The following is a 15,119-nucleotide window of genomic DNA, read 5'->3' on the forward strand; positions in this document are numbered from 1 at the left end:
GAAATGCATTCTTCAAGTAACGCATTTTCGAGCCATGATTAATTTTCATGGGAGAAGAGTTATTGCTCATGGTGTCATGATAAGTTAAAATGATTGGTTTCATGATTTTCTAATCATAACAGCAATGACGGATTTCTTTCCGTGTATATACCATTTGAAAAGAATATGTGTTCATATGATTTTTTCAATCGGTGTTTTACTCGATACCACCAATTCACCGATATTGTTTAAATATTGTACTATATGAATAATTTCGAGAAAAAAAAACATAACAGGTAGAAAAACAGGTCTACAAAGCTTGTTTAAGTGCCTTGCATTATAATTTTATATTGTTATAGTCATATTGTATCTTGTATCTTGGAAAGCAAAACCACCTCAAACATCTTTCTCTCACATCTACCCATCAATTTCGAAAATATCCATATTGTAGGAGTTCTTAAGAAATATCAATAAACCAGAAATCTTGGATTTTGAAACGACCCCAAACATTATTTTCTTGCACCCACTTATCACATGCGTTCCAAAAATGGCCATATGATCGAGGGTTTCCACTTTCATTACACAAAACTTTTTTTATGAAGTAAATTCCAAATAACGGTAACCTTTTTTACGAACTAACTCCATTTACGAACCCCCGTTTCTTAAAGGTGCATTTTGTAGCATAAGGTTTATCAGTATCTTCCAGTGAGCCATTTTGCAGGTGGAGTAGAAGCTGCTTGATGCGCTGTGAATATTTTGTTGATAAATTTTATCTCGGGAATTACAATCGAACGTTGCATTTCTTCATCGTTAGTGAGTTTGGTGTTTGGATCATTAGCAGCTGCTTAGACAAAATTACGTTACAAAAACAGCGTATTTTACTGCCGTTTTGAAGCAAAAATTGTTCTGATTTTATGAAAGCGGATGTCATTGCTAAACTGCCAGCATGATAAATAAAAAATGAGCTTATGGCGTGGATTGCTCTGGCTTTGCACTTTCAAGCAAAAATGGCAATGAAACACCGTCAAAATATTGCATTTCTGCTCGAAAGTGCAAAACCAATTCCAATGGAAAACGGCATTAGTTGTATCATAAATCAAGTAAACCTTGATTTCCCACTATATGGCGACACTGACAGCGATTCTAGTGTACTTTTTTCCATTAGCTACTGTGGTTGTGTTAAATGCGCAGGCATCTTTTTACATGCATTTTACGAGAATTTACGCACCCATTATAAACCAGACGTCGCTTTTGGTGTCACGGGTTGCTCAAGTACAGTACTATTACACTGGGGGATCTAGGTTTATTTTATTTATGCTATTCTACTGGAGAATCCTGATGTATTTTATTTATGGTTGCACTAAATTTTAACCAATTAAATTCAGAAAAATAACTAATGTTTTAGTTATTCTGCGATCGCGGGCTTTTCCGTGTTTGAGCATCCGTTAGCATTTACATGGTGTAGCAACAGAACCAGAACGTGAATTTTTGCTAAGACAAGACTAAGACTGCTAAGTCCACAGCTACTAATTATCTCTTTCCATTTTAGATATTCTTTTGTCTTTCGGATCATTTCTTTTAAAATACATATGGAATCAAAAGTATGACAGCAACTAATTGGACCAGTTTTGGTGAAACTTATAATTAAAAAATGAACCGAATTTATCTCAATGGCTGGTTCACATTTCATCATTTCGAAGGTGCACCGAAAAGTGAAGTTCTCTGCATTGGCTGCAATTTTGAGCACAAGGTCCAGCGAGTAGGTCAAGGTTACTTCGGAAGGCACACAAATTTTCTGTCATATGCGCAATTCGAATCCACGTGCCCGCTGACCAAAAACAAGGAACACCAAAGTGGATGTTCTGTTCTAAATCTCTTCCCGACAAGGTTTTCCGAACAGAACACAATTGATAGACTTTCCGAGTAATACTAAGCGTAGACAGCATGCTTGGAACTGCCTAAATACACTATTATCGATACGTTTCCAATAACCGGAACTGGTTTTCCACTCTTCAGATTTTCTAATATTTACTCGATAATAACATAACGCTTGCATTAACAAAATGGATGATCGGTTGGTGATAAAAAGGACAAGGCAGATAATTGCTTTTGATAAATTTCTCATGGAAGGTAATTATTTAAGCATACTTGCATTACGCCATGGCCGACGAAAACATGCGTGTAGGCACGTTTTTGAGTTTTTTTTTTTCATCAGTTTTTGCGACAAAATTTGTTGAAGTTGATCTTACGTGTCAGATTTACCCAGATATTCTCGATGGGGCGTAGCTGGAGGATATTGGACGAGTTCATCTTCTTGGGGAACTTGGTGTGTGAAATGAACTTCATCTTGGAACTCACTTCAGCGTCAAATCAAAGTAAACATAGCATTTTCGATAGCTGAAATGCTTGAGCAACGTATGAATGAATATCAAATAATTTAGTTGTTCATTGATAGTGGTCCAGGGCAGTATTTCGACATTTTCACTCTCCCACCCTATTAATATCTACAGGGAACTCTGTCAATCCTTCTTAATCAGCAGAATCATTTTTTCATCCAATATATTCAAGTAAATTCAATTTAAAGCATTTAAAAGTGAACGTGTAGGATATTGTAGCTGGAACTGAACATTAATGGCTGGTGAACTCATCTTACCCTCTCAGAAAAAGCCGCCCAACGAAAGTTCTCCAACGGTCCAACATGGTCCGATGAATATCCAATAAATTGTCCAACGAAAGGCCGATTTGGGACTTTCGTTTGCCAATTTTAAAACAGACCATTGAACCGCGCGCCATTTTTTTCGTTCAACAAATCCGGCAGACAGAGGTGAAATGTTGAGTCATTTTCAATATGAGGAATTGGAATCCCGTTGGACTATTTTTCGTTATTTCGAAAGTTTCTAACTACCTATTTTTTAAATAAATTCTACATACCTGTAGAATATTGTTACTTCGCGTAGAATAACGAGGCATTTTCTTTTTATATAAAGAAAACACCCAGTTTTTACACTATTTTCGTAGGAAAAAAACAACAACAAATCTTTCTAACAAAATAAACGAATATTTCGTTTGATATGTTGTCAAACATCAACGCCCAACACGATCTAACAACTTTCTCACAGGGAGTTCTTTCGGTCTTTTACGCTAGCCGCTACCTAATTTTGGGTCAAAACCTACCCAAAATCAACTAAAGTGCATCTTCCCAATTTTGGATAACGAGTGATGACCTCAAAATTTTGGTAAATGTAAGTTTAGTACAAGTGTTATGCCATCACAAAGCACGCTACCCATTTTTACCGATCAACTCAAAGTTTGAGTAGATAACGCCCTAATTTTGGGTAGCTTACAGAAGAGCTCGACAATGAGTGATTTCTCCTCAAAAAATAGGTGGAAATGATTTTCAGTGTGGATCATTTAAGCAAGCAGAAATCTTTTAATAGCTTGACTTTTATATTCAACCAAAGAATTCGAGTTTAAGCATCTCATCAATGCAAATCACTTGAGTCTCTGGTATGCCGGAAAGCAGAGAGCCAGGTCATTTTTGCAAAAATCTGTGGTCAAATCCAAAACCTGTCTGTGAAAATCTGTGACCGTTTTCCGTACCCCAGTAGCAGTTCAAAATCAAATTTGGTGAGCAAAAAAAAACAAAAGGTCTCACCACCCATTTTCCGTACCATTTCTGCTGATCGAATTCAATTTAGTGAGCAAAAAAAACTCACTACCAACACGTTGTAACTTTTTGGTGCTAAACTGTACTCGATTTCCAAAATCAGTGAAAATCTGTGATTTATTCAAGAATCTGTGAAAATCTGTGATCATTTTCAAAAATCTGTGTCAGTTTTAAAATCTGTGCAGAAAACTCAAAATCTGTGAACCTGACATCCCTGCCGGAAAGTACCGATAGAGGTTTTTTACCATTTACTATCCGAACTGGCATAAGAAAAGTTATCGGAAATTGTCACTTTCTGCGCTTGTGACAGCATTATGATACGCAATTCGGCATACCGGAGAATTTAGCGATTTGCATTGTGAAGATGCTTAAGTTCGACTCCTCTGGTAGAAGGTAAAAGTTAAGTTACTAAAAACTGTGATTCTGCTTACTCAAATGAATCTTGTCACGTTTCACCTTTCTGCTCGATATCTTGACACGAATAACATTGTTCCAACAATTTTAACGTAGTATTACGTCTTTGTTTTCCATACCGGGGTACATATTCAAAACAAAACCGTACAAACAGCAGTCAGGCTCTGAACATCCTCATCTCAATCATTTTTAACGGTTTTTAGATATCATTATACATAAGTCATAAGTCATAAGTATACATAAGTCAACGATTTCCATAAGATTTCTGCTCTTTCTTGAGTGCATTTGCGTTAAGCGTTAAGTCGAAAAGTCCAGGAACTAACTAGGAATACATTTCTTATGCAATGTTCGTTCTTATTTATCAATATGACAATCTTCAAATGCAATACAATCGTTCTAGCACTTTTCTAACTTTTCCATCCAAGCTTATAGAATGATTTGTCCATGATCTCAAAATAGGCGCCCATTGCGGCGATCCGGATTGGTGGTTAAATGCGATCTGGAAGGATTCTTAGTGTCAATAGAATCATAAAGACTGTCCCAGAAAGTATGGACGCAACCAAAAACCGCTGCCATTTCGCAATGGTTCAGAATCTGTCAATTTTTATGGCTGCGTCCTGTTGTTTACACTCTTCTCTAACCACTTGTGTAGTTGTTTGTTCGTTTTCATTAGTTTGTTTCGAAATGCGTGGACTTTCAGCAGAACAACGTCGAAAAATTGTGTACAAATGGTGCACAGAACGCGGACTGTCACTGAGAAAGATAGCAAAAATGGAAGGAGTAAGTGAAAAAGCCGTGCGAAATGCAATCAGTAAGTTCGGTGAGGATAACACATTTGAAGATAAACCGAAAACGGGTCGAAAAAAAGGTCCTGCTAACCCTCAGTTGGATGAACGAATACTGAAGGCGTTAAAGCAAAAGAAGGAGGTTTCATATACAGTGCGAGAAGGGCAAGTGTTAAACCAGTCCGAGACATCGATTGAAGTCGAACAATTTGGTAAGAAAGCAATTTGTAGCTGCGGTAAGATTTCGAAACCCTTCATCACCACTGCTTCAATGAGCGAAATAAACATCAAGGAATGTTTACAAAAACGACTTCTACCCGCTGTTGTTTTAAATCGATGTATTGGTGAATTGGCTAAACCATTGAGTATAATTTTTAGTCGATCTTTTGAGCAGGCAAAATTCCCGTGCATATGGAAGCAATCGTACATTTGTCCCATATTTAAAGATGGCGATCGGCGAAATGTTGCTAATTACCGTGGGATTACCAGTCTCTCTGCCTCATCTAAACTTTTCGAAATGATTGTAAGTGATGCCATATTAGATCGAGTGAGGAATTACGTTTCATTTGATCAGCATGAATTTATACCAGGAAGATCAGTTTCGACGAATCTGTTAACATTCACGTCTAAGTGTATCGCTAGCATGGAGGAAAAAACTTAAAAAACGGCCATCCGATCATTCACTGCTGTAGAAGATCTTTTTGAGTTTGGTGAATCATCTAGTCTTTAGTTTTTGTTTTTAATTATATTATGCTTATTTTGTTTTTAATAATGTTATGTGACTATTAGTTTTAGATGTATTGTGATAATTATTATGTGTTGTTTTTTTTAAAGATGATGGTTTTTGCGCCCGTTTGAGAATGACATATTTTATGTTCAACTCAAATGGGTTTTTCTCCACCCATATCCATGTAAATTTCGTATCCGATGGATATTACAGAAATAAATAAATAAATGATTCGAAGCCACAAGGATCCTGTTGTCTTCTGGCCAGATCTTGCTTCTTGCCACTACTCGAAATCAACGGTAGAATGGTATACTACCAAAAATGTCACTTTCGTCCAAAAAAACATGAATCCACCACATTCCCCACAACTTCGACCAATTGAGGAATTTTGGGCATTAACAAAGGCACATCTTAGGAAATATGTCTCAGCAGCCGAAACCATTCAACAGTTCGAAAAAGATTCTAAAAAAGTGTCAAAACTTGTCGCCAAGAAGTATGTACGGAATTTAATGAGGAACGTTCGCAAGAAGGTCTACAATGGCTAAGTAGCAAATGTCTACAATGGCTAAGTAGCAAATGTTGAGAATAATATTCTGTTGTTGTAGTCTAATATTATCAGTATATCGAATAAAATTTGAATATCTAACACTTATGAATTATTTACAGCGAAATCAAAGTGCGTCCATACTGTCTGGGACAGTCTTTAGTACTAGCCATGCAATGATTCTGTACGTTAAGAAGTCTGTTGAAACAGAAAGGCCAAATACTACAAAAAGAATGTAATGCCAGAACTTTGCTTTGCGGCGATGACTGTCTCATTCGAGCCAAGTATTGAAGGATCCATGTTTCGTCCACTGTTTCATACCAACACAAAAAATCCTTTTTGTTGTGACTAAACAATAATGTACAGCTCTCTGGATCGTTGATACGATGTTGCCTTTGTTTGATTGTTAGCAAACCCATTTGGAATACATAGACCTTTTTCATGCCCAGATTTTCGCGTAAGATCGTAGAAGCTCTTCCAGTTGATGTGCTTACTATCTCAGCACATCTTATCTCTTGAATTTTGAACAGAATACCACAATTTTTTGTTCTCAATGGACCCGAGTGTAAATAACTTTGTTTTGATTGCTATCGCCATTACAACACATTTCCCGTTGAAAATTTTCAGGTGCACAATTCCGAACATTAGCCTCGTGAACCAATACATGCCATTTTCTGTTAGAAATGTGGTTAAATCACGCGATTCTTTCGAAAGTTCAAGAAGGGGCTGGGACCACTAGGAGATTGATAGTACCTATTAGCTCTCTCCGGACAGCACCAGCCTAGATGCCGTATGGAATCCGGTAAAAAAATGAACCAAGAATAGATCCACTGGGTTCCTGCTTCCATGTCGTAAAAGGCGACAATTCTTTTTCCTTTCAGTTATCAGACATTTTCAATGCTTCATTCCTGATTACTCTATTTTACTAAATTATCTCTTCATTCAACCTGTAAATTTCCGTCTAGCTTCGGAGAAAAGTTTTATTTGGAATGTTTTCTTCTTCCTTGTTATTGATTGTCTTTCATTATTATAAATTGAATGATGAACTATTGCGCAAATCCGTTGATATTACAAAGCTAATAACAGAGATAACATATATCGGTATATTGAATACATAGTAAAAACACTTGATATTAATATTTCAAACAATAAATTAATATTTTTTTCGATAGCCGCATGCCGATGCCCACATCAACCAATATAACCAATTGCCAATTTTAATAATTAATTAAAATAATAAAGCGGAAATGATTTTATAACAGCTGTTTAGAATATGTCAATGCAATGAATCAACTATTTTGTCTAAATCCTATTCACTCGTTTATTTTCTATCACGTAATTTCTATTTAAAAAAATAGGGTGGTTTTTATTCTTTATGCGATATTATTGCAAATTTTTCTTCAATTTCCTCGAATAAGAGCTGTGCATGAAGACTTCCCGGGACTTCAATATAGGATATTGTTGAAACGTTCACTCGGGAAGTCAGTGAGTTTAGTGGTGCATCCGAGCATCTTGAAACCGGAACATACTGAGTAGCGCGCGAATAATACCAATACTGAAATTTTTACTAACAAATATCCTTCTCCCGTGACACTTGTGGAGTGCGCAGTAGAATATACGGCCTCTAGTAACAACAAGTGTTGGACTAACATCCCTTCCTATTTCTTGAACGATCTACGTTCGGGACTGTCCCGCGCCGATACTGATCAATGAATTCTGGTGTTACCAGAAGATGTACATTGAAGGATGATTTACCAGTCCCAGGTCGAATCATCTAGGAACTCCCTGTACAATTTCAGCTAATTCCTATCAGTAACGGAGTAGCAACCAGGGGTGGTCGCTCAAGTTCAAGCTCAATGGACCCGAGTGTGACACTTCTCAAACCATTGATAGGCTTCCTTTTTTCATAAATGAATAAGTAACGTCACTTATATATCGCTAGTTTTACTGCTGTAGTCCAATTGACCTTCCAAAATGAGGTTATTATTAAATGAGGTTGGTTTGACATTACAAAGGCCATCTCTGGATCTCTGGATCTACCGGGACTTTTTGAACGATGTGTTATGCACATCAGCTGCTAGACAGTTTATGGACGATTTTGACACTATTTGGGTAGTCCTACATCAACAAGTCGAACAACCCCATAGTAGTTTTGTGTCGTGTTTAACCCTTAAATGTACAATTTTATTGTGAAACAGAATACCGAAAACGCTCAAAACCTTAGAGTTTAGGCGTTTCGAGTAAAGTTTTATCGAAACTAAATATTATTTTAGAAAATCGATTTTGCACTATTAAGGGATAAACTATCGTTCCAAATCTAACTGTCTCATAGACATAGGAAATCCCATAGGATATGGGACAATTATGCGTAGAACGGGAGTAAATAACATTTACATTAGAATTAATAAATACTTCAAAATAATAGGTCGTTCCCCGCAGTACAAAAAAATACCCACCTGTGCTTAACATGTTTCACCGGCCCTACATGCAGCGCAAAAATTCAAACTCAAATTATATGTTAATTTGAAATAAATCTAATCGTATTACCGGCATTGCTGCAATATTAAAATCTACCATCAATTCACACGGAGAGAACGAATCCAGGAAAGATTTTCACACATAGCTGCTGTTCGTTTCCAGGAGAGCTTACCCGCAGCACATGTAGACACTCACCGTTGGTAGCATATGTTATGTACAAGTAGTAGGAAGAATGGCAGCTGTTGAGTGGACTCGGCTGCTATGGCGTATGGCTATGGATGTTTATTTGATATTATCAATGGTTGGTTAATTCACAGCAATCAACTCGACAGCACATGATTTACTACACTCTTCGTTATATGTATACACATACAACATTACGGATGATTAGCTAGCTGTACAGCGTTAGTGTGAAATGAATGAACACTTCAAATTTTTTTGTTCATAATATTGAATAAGAATAGAAGATTATCTGTACAAAGTTTTTTTTTTATACAAATTCAATTTTTCCAAGCTGACTCAACGTGTTGCATTTATCAGTTTGAAATCATTGGCTTTATTCAAAAGCATCGAATTCTTGACTCTTGAAATTGTTTTCAGTTTGCCTCATTAGAACATATGCTGCAACATGTCAGCGAGAAATATCTGTATCTGAAAAATCAATCAAAGATAAAAAAATTCCTGATAAAGAAAAATAGATATTATAAAAGTTTGAAGGTTCGGTTAGGTCATGTGTACTCACATTTCGTAGAGGAGACCGGGGCTAAGCCGGACGCTTTTTGGAAATTGAAAAAAGCATCCATTACAATCAACCTTAAGCTACAGTTCCCAATTTGTGGTTCAGAAGTATATGCATACGGACTTCATGTCTTCAAAATATCGAAAAGGTCTAACCGATTCAATAAACAGAATGCGATGGTCAAATCCCGCGAAAGAAAGCTGTACCATAAGTGGTTGGTGCAGCCGAAATTCAACCGAAATGACTAGACGTACCATAAAGCGGACATGAAGTAGCCGGAGCTCTTCGTCAGCAAGTCCCGCTTGAATATTCCGAGAAAATTTCGAATAATGCGCAAAGAAGTACTTAGTGTGGCAGGCGATCTGTAGGTGCGATAAATTTGACAATCCGTACATAACGATCGGCACCATAAACGGTCAAATACACAAACAAGAATGCTTCCTGAAGCGTACGTTGTTCTCCGGTTCCACGAAGGTTACACTCTATTTTAACAGGATCTGACATTGTGCCGTTACGTGAAACCTGTGATGGAATGGTACGAAGCCAACGTTGTTTTTATTTAAAAGATATTTTTATTCAGGCCTATTTGCGTACAAGCTTTACGTGGCCGATTTAGCTGAGTTTTTAGATAATTTTTTTTTGTATTGGATCTCATTGTCACCCTTTTTCTAGGGGGAGAGGAGCTTCCATTTCCCTCCTGCGAGGATTAAGGGGCACTTCGTTCGTGGTTCGTCTCGTCATCCATTGCCGCATCGGTGGTATTGTTGTTGATTTCGTTGCTAGTTGCTGGAGATGCTGATTTGTTGTACATTGTTTGCAGTTGCTGGTTGGTTGGGTGGTAAGTTGTTAACTGCAGCTGGTGTACTTTGTTCTATAGGGGATACGTTGAATGGTTTCGTTGAAGGACATGCTTCACTGTTGTTGGTGACTGTCATAGGTGTACTGGGGTTGCTTAGGGTTGGTGTGAAGAAAGCACCGTTGTCCTTTGGTGTGGTTGTCTCCTTGTCCAGTTTATCGCATGGCTTACCGTAGTGAACAGCGTTTTGGCAATATTGACATGTGACCATCTGATTGTCATAGGTAACAAGTGATTTGCACGGAATTCTTGTATCTTGACCGAAAATCACATAAGAAGGTATAGGCCTCTTCAAGTGTATGCGTAATAAACGTACGCCATTTAGAATACCGGGGAAAATTCTTCCACTTTTCGTTTTTCGATAGAGAGAATCTCTCCGTATTGGGACATAGTTTTGCGAATATATGAATCGGTGACGCTTGAGGGAAGATCATGCACACGCACTTCTATAGCACTGTCTTCCATATATACTGGAATGTTGTACTTAATGTTCTCGTGCTCCACATAGTGCACATTGTTATTGTCTTTTGTGAATTGAATTGCATCCAACTCTTTATAAAACTGGATGTAAACAACATTATTTGTCTTATTGCATTGAAGTAAATGCACACGCTTAATGTCAAGATACATTTGCTTCTTAAGCAAACCTTCAAGTTCTCGTATCGAAGGTCGAATTTTGCACTGTCTGAAGTCAACAACAATTGTATTCTTTCGTGTCGGCGGTAGCTTTTGTTCGTTTGGTTCCTCATTTCGAGGTCGTTCTATTGTTCACTACACAATACTGTACTTGGTTTCTTCTGTGCCGAACGTAAGCGGTTTTGTTTTATCGACTGACTTGGATGAGATGTGAATAAGGATGTCGTAATATCGATCGATTAATCGAGTAATCGATTAATAACTCAAATAATCGAGTAATATATAATCGATTAGCTTTAAACTAATATTCGATTATTAGGCTAATCGAATAATTTTAAAAATCGCATAGTAATAATCGAATAAGTAATCGAGTAATCGATTAACAATCAAGATAATCGAATACATTTCATTCCATTAGTTTCAAAATTATACTCGATTATTGAATAATCGAGTAATTCGAGAATTCTGACATCCCTAGATGTGAAAGCGAACTGATGGCCAACTTCTTCTTACCTAGCAAAACCGAGCGAACCTATAAGCGTGCCTTCAATGAGTTATCGAAAATTGCAAATATTTCAATGTTGCTCTTAATCCAACAACAATACTCACAGATTTTGAAAAGGAAACATTCTATAGTTTGGCAAAAGTATTTCCGGATTCGCAGCAAAAATATTGGTTTTTTCTTCCAATCAAAAATTTTTCAAAAGAGTGCAGTGCACTGGATTTTACTCACTGTACATAAAAAACCCTTCTTAAACCACCTAGTGGTGTGATAATGCCTTTCTCTTCTTTCATAACAGTCTCATGAATATAATTTCATACTTTTATTAAATAATTTCGGATACTAATTTTGACGCCAATTGATTCAGATTGATTCGAGTAGTTCACAAACGCATGCTTCAGTGTTTATGTCACACAGTCAGCATCATTTTTCCAAACTAGTGCTTGACATTTGCGTTGCCTATGTGTAATCAGTGATGCTAATCTAAACTAGCCTTCTTAGTCCACTTAGTGGAATTTTCATATATCTTGAAAAATCACCATAGGGGGGAGTACATGAAATTTTCGAAATCGAAAAAAAATTTTTGATGCCAAAAGGCTTAGAATTGCATGAAACGTCGAGATTTAGTGTCATCTCGAAAAAAAAAAATTTTGAAAAAGTCGACTTTTTGGGACTTAGAAAAATTATGAAGTCCCAGAAAGTTGATTTTTTCAAAAAAAATTTTTTTTGAGGGGACACTAAATTTCGATGTTTCATGCAGTTTTAAGAGTTTCGGCATCAAAAAAAATTTTCGATTTTGGAAATTTCATGTACTCTCCCCTATGGTGCTTTTTCAAGATCGAAAATTGTCAAACCTTTACCACCGGGCAGCACCCCTTAAGCATGTCCGATTTAGGTCAAATTTTGCATGAAGGCTTTTTTCGAGGTGCTTAAACTTTTAAGCACTAGAACTTAACGAAAATAGAGTTGATCCCAAAATTTTGGCACCCTTATATATATAAGAGCGGTAAAAATCAACGTGTTTTGTCGGTTACGTCACTTATACCATCATATATCTGGAACCAAAAGTCACAACCATTTGATCTTCGAACTTGATCAACGGCCCGACAGTAGCTTTCAAACGAGCCTAAGTTTGTTAAAATCGGATCAGCCGTCTCTGAGAAAATTGAGCGCGTTCAAATACAACGCTTTTTGTCGGTTACGTCACTTATACAATCATATCTCCGGAACCAAAAGTCACAGCCATTTGATCTTCGAACTTGATCAATGGTCCGACAGTAGCTTTCAAACGAGCCCAAGTTTGTTAAAATCGGTTCAGCCATCTCTGAGAAAATTGAGCGCGTTCAAATACAACGCTTTTTGTCGGTTACGTCACTTATACAATCATATCTCCGGAACCAAAAGTCACAGCCATTTGATCTTTGAACTTGATCAATGGTCCGACAGTAGCTTTCAAACGAGCCCAAGTTTGTTAAAATCGGTTCAGCCATCTCTGAGTAAATTGAGCGCGTTCAAATATCTTCGAAAAGTGCGCACACACACACACACACACACACACACACACACACACACACACACACACACACACACACACACACACACACACACACACACACACACACACACACACACACACACACACACACACACACACACACACACACACACACACACACACACACACACACACACACACACACACACACACACACACACACACACACACACACACACACACACAGACAGGCAGACATTTTCGGATCTCGTCGAACTGAGTCGGGTGGTATATAACACTATGGGTCTCCGAGGATCCGTTCGAAAGTGGGTTTTTCCAGCAATTCTAATACCTTTCTATAGAGAAAGGCAAAACAATAAGCATGTACCACCATTTCATGACAGTATTTCTACTGCAGACTTTCTCACCATTCACCATTTTGTCGTATTAGACCTGTCGTCGTATTCAACTTTTAGTGGCATTCGATCTTCTGTTGTATTCGACTTTACGTTATATTCGACTTTACGTTATATTCGACGTTTTGGTATATCGACTATCCGGTATTTCGACTTTTTGTTATATTCGACGTTTTGTCACAGTCGACCTTTTGATACATTCGACGTTTTGTGACATTCGATATTTTGTCATTCGACTTTTTGTCGTTCGACGTTTTGTCATTCGACCTTTTGTCTTTCGACGTTTTAGTATAAAAGCGTCCTAAGATGGGGTAATGTATGAATTACGATAGATAAAAAAAAACATATGTATAATTATGTATAAATAATAGATTCTTCCAGGTAACGGCTTATCGTGATTTCTGTTTTTAAAGTCAAATTATAGTCAAATGGACTATAATGAATATAACAACACTAATGATTTTAGACGTGAACCAAATAAACTGATCAGCTGAGCATAGTGTATGGTTTTGCTCTACCGATGGACATGCAAAGCTAATAAATTTCATTGCCCAAACAGAAGGCTGTGCCACTAAATGTGCGTCACTCCCGCTGTAAAGTATTCAATATTGTAACGTTTGGTCAGTAACGAAGTATTCTGTTCGTGCCTCTAGTCATAAATATTTAAGAATAACGTTTATTGCTAGTATCCATACCATCTGGTCTGTTCACAGGCACGGAAGGTGTCTCCAAATGATACCAGAAAACTAAGTTGATGAATAATTCCCAACCCACCGGAACCAGCATCACGCAAAAACAACAGAACAGAAAATCGATATTCTATCCGAACAAAAAGGTAGACCGATTTCCGGCTTGTGTTTCCATACTTAGCACACCAGAAACGCAGTCACACCTTTGGCCAACTTCGGCTTCAAACTTTTAACGACCTTATCAACTCTTGGATAAATGGCTCGGACACACGTTTGTTCAGTGCCCAGGGGTTTTATTAGCTGCTTAGCCACCAGAACGTCGTTCGCACCAACCAGTAAACCGATTGCCTTGCCCAACGCAGGAAATTCATTTCCAGATTCGTGATAATGTCGAACGTAAACTAATGCCAAAGCATGCACACATCCCTAGCTATAGATCGAGAGAGAGAGAGTTTATCTATCCAATCTCATTACTGGCCACCGTCCAGCTGCTATGTCCGTCCCCACGAGGTACTGTCTTGCTTTACGCTGGGACAATGTTGAGCAGTGGGAAATGCGAAAATTAAATTTGTGCTTTTTGGGATATTAATTGAAGCTAAAAGCAACTACGGAAGGGGGGGAACGGGAGCTCATGCAGCTTCAATCGCCTGTCGTTGACTTCCCGGGTGATGAATGATGAGGCCATTACGAAGATGAAAATTGAACCAAATTGTTTTCAGCGATGATTGATTTTAAAACTTTTACGTTGATCATAGAATGTTTTTCTTTTCTTTTCTTTTCTTTTTGTGCCTGTCGTTTCCAGCTTGTCGTCTTGGCTCATGAGTGCCGATAAATGTGCATAGCTGTCAGTGTCGCACGTTTAAACTCGACCACCAACGAAATCAGCCACAGCAGCTAACCATCGTCGAGCCGTTCTTTCTCCTCCGGTGCCAAAACGTCATGACCGGATGCGAGGTAAACTGTAAGGTGGACCCCGGCCAGCCCCAGTAGTTAGTGATGCTTCCGGACGTCTACGATGCTTATCTCGCCCGTCTCTGTTTCAGGAGTTACGATGCACGGGCTGAGTCACCTGCAATCCGGCTCAACCCTGGAGGCGCTCACGCAGGCCACTATCATTCTCATCCTAGCGGTCGCCATCATCGTAGCGAACCTCATCGTAGTAGCAACATATCTTAACTTTAAGGGTAAGTTC

At 37.9% G+C, this 15,119-nt stretch overlaps 1 protein-coding gene across 2 annotated transcripts in view; it reads left to right on the plus strand.

Annotated features, from left to right (window-relative positions):
* The window catches only part of LOC131439318 (G-protein coupled receptor 52), a 46,415-nt gene that overhangs the window by 18,817 nt on the left and 12,479 nt on the right, over positions 1–15,119 (plus strand). The window contains exons 2-3 of one of the 2 annotated variants that reach the window (XM_058610205.1): positions 14,730–14,881; positions 14,971–15,111. In XM_058610205.1, coding sequence (XP_058466188.1) covers positions 14,875–14,881; positions 14,971–15,111 — 148 coding nt within the window. In that variant the 5' untranslated portion in view covers positions 14,730–14,874. Of the gene's footprint in view, positions 1–14,729; positions 15,112–15,119 lie in introns of both variants that reach the window. The other variant, XM_058610204.1, reaches the window with a different exon arrangement.

Source organism: Malaya genurostris, chromosome 3 (genome assembly GCF_030247185.1).
Source record: "Malaya genurostris strain Urasoe2022 chromosome 3, Malgen_1.1, whole genome shotgun sequence".
Classification (NCBI taxonomy): Eukaryota; Metazoa; Arthropoda; class Insecta; order Diptera; family Culicidae; genus Malaya; species Malaya genurostris.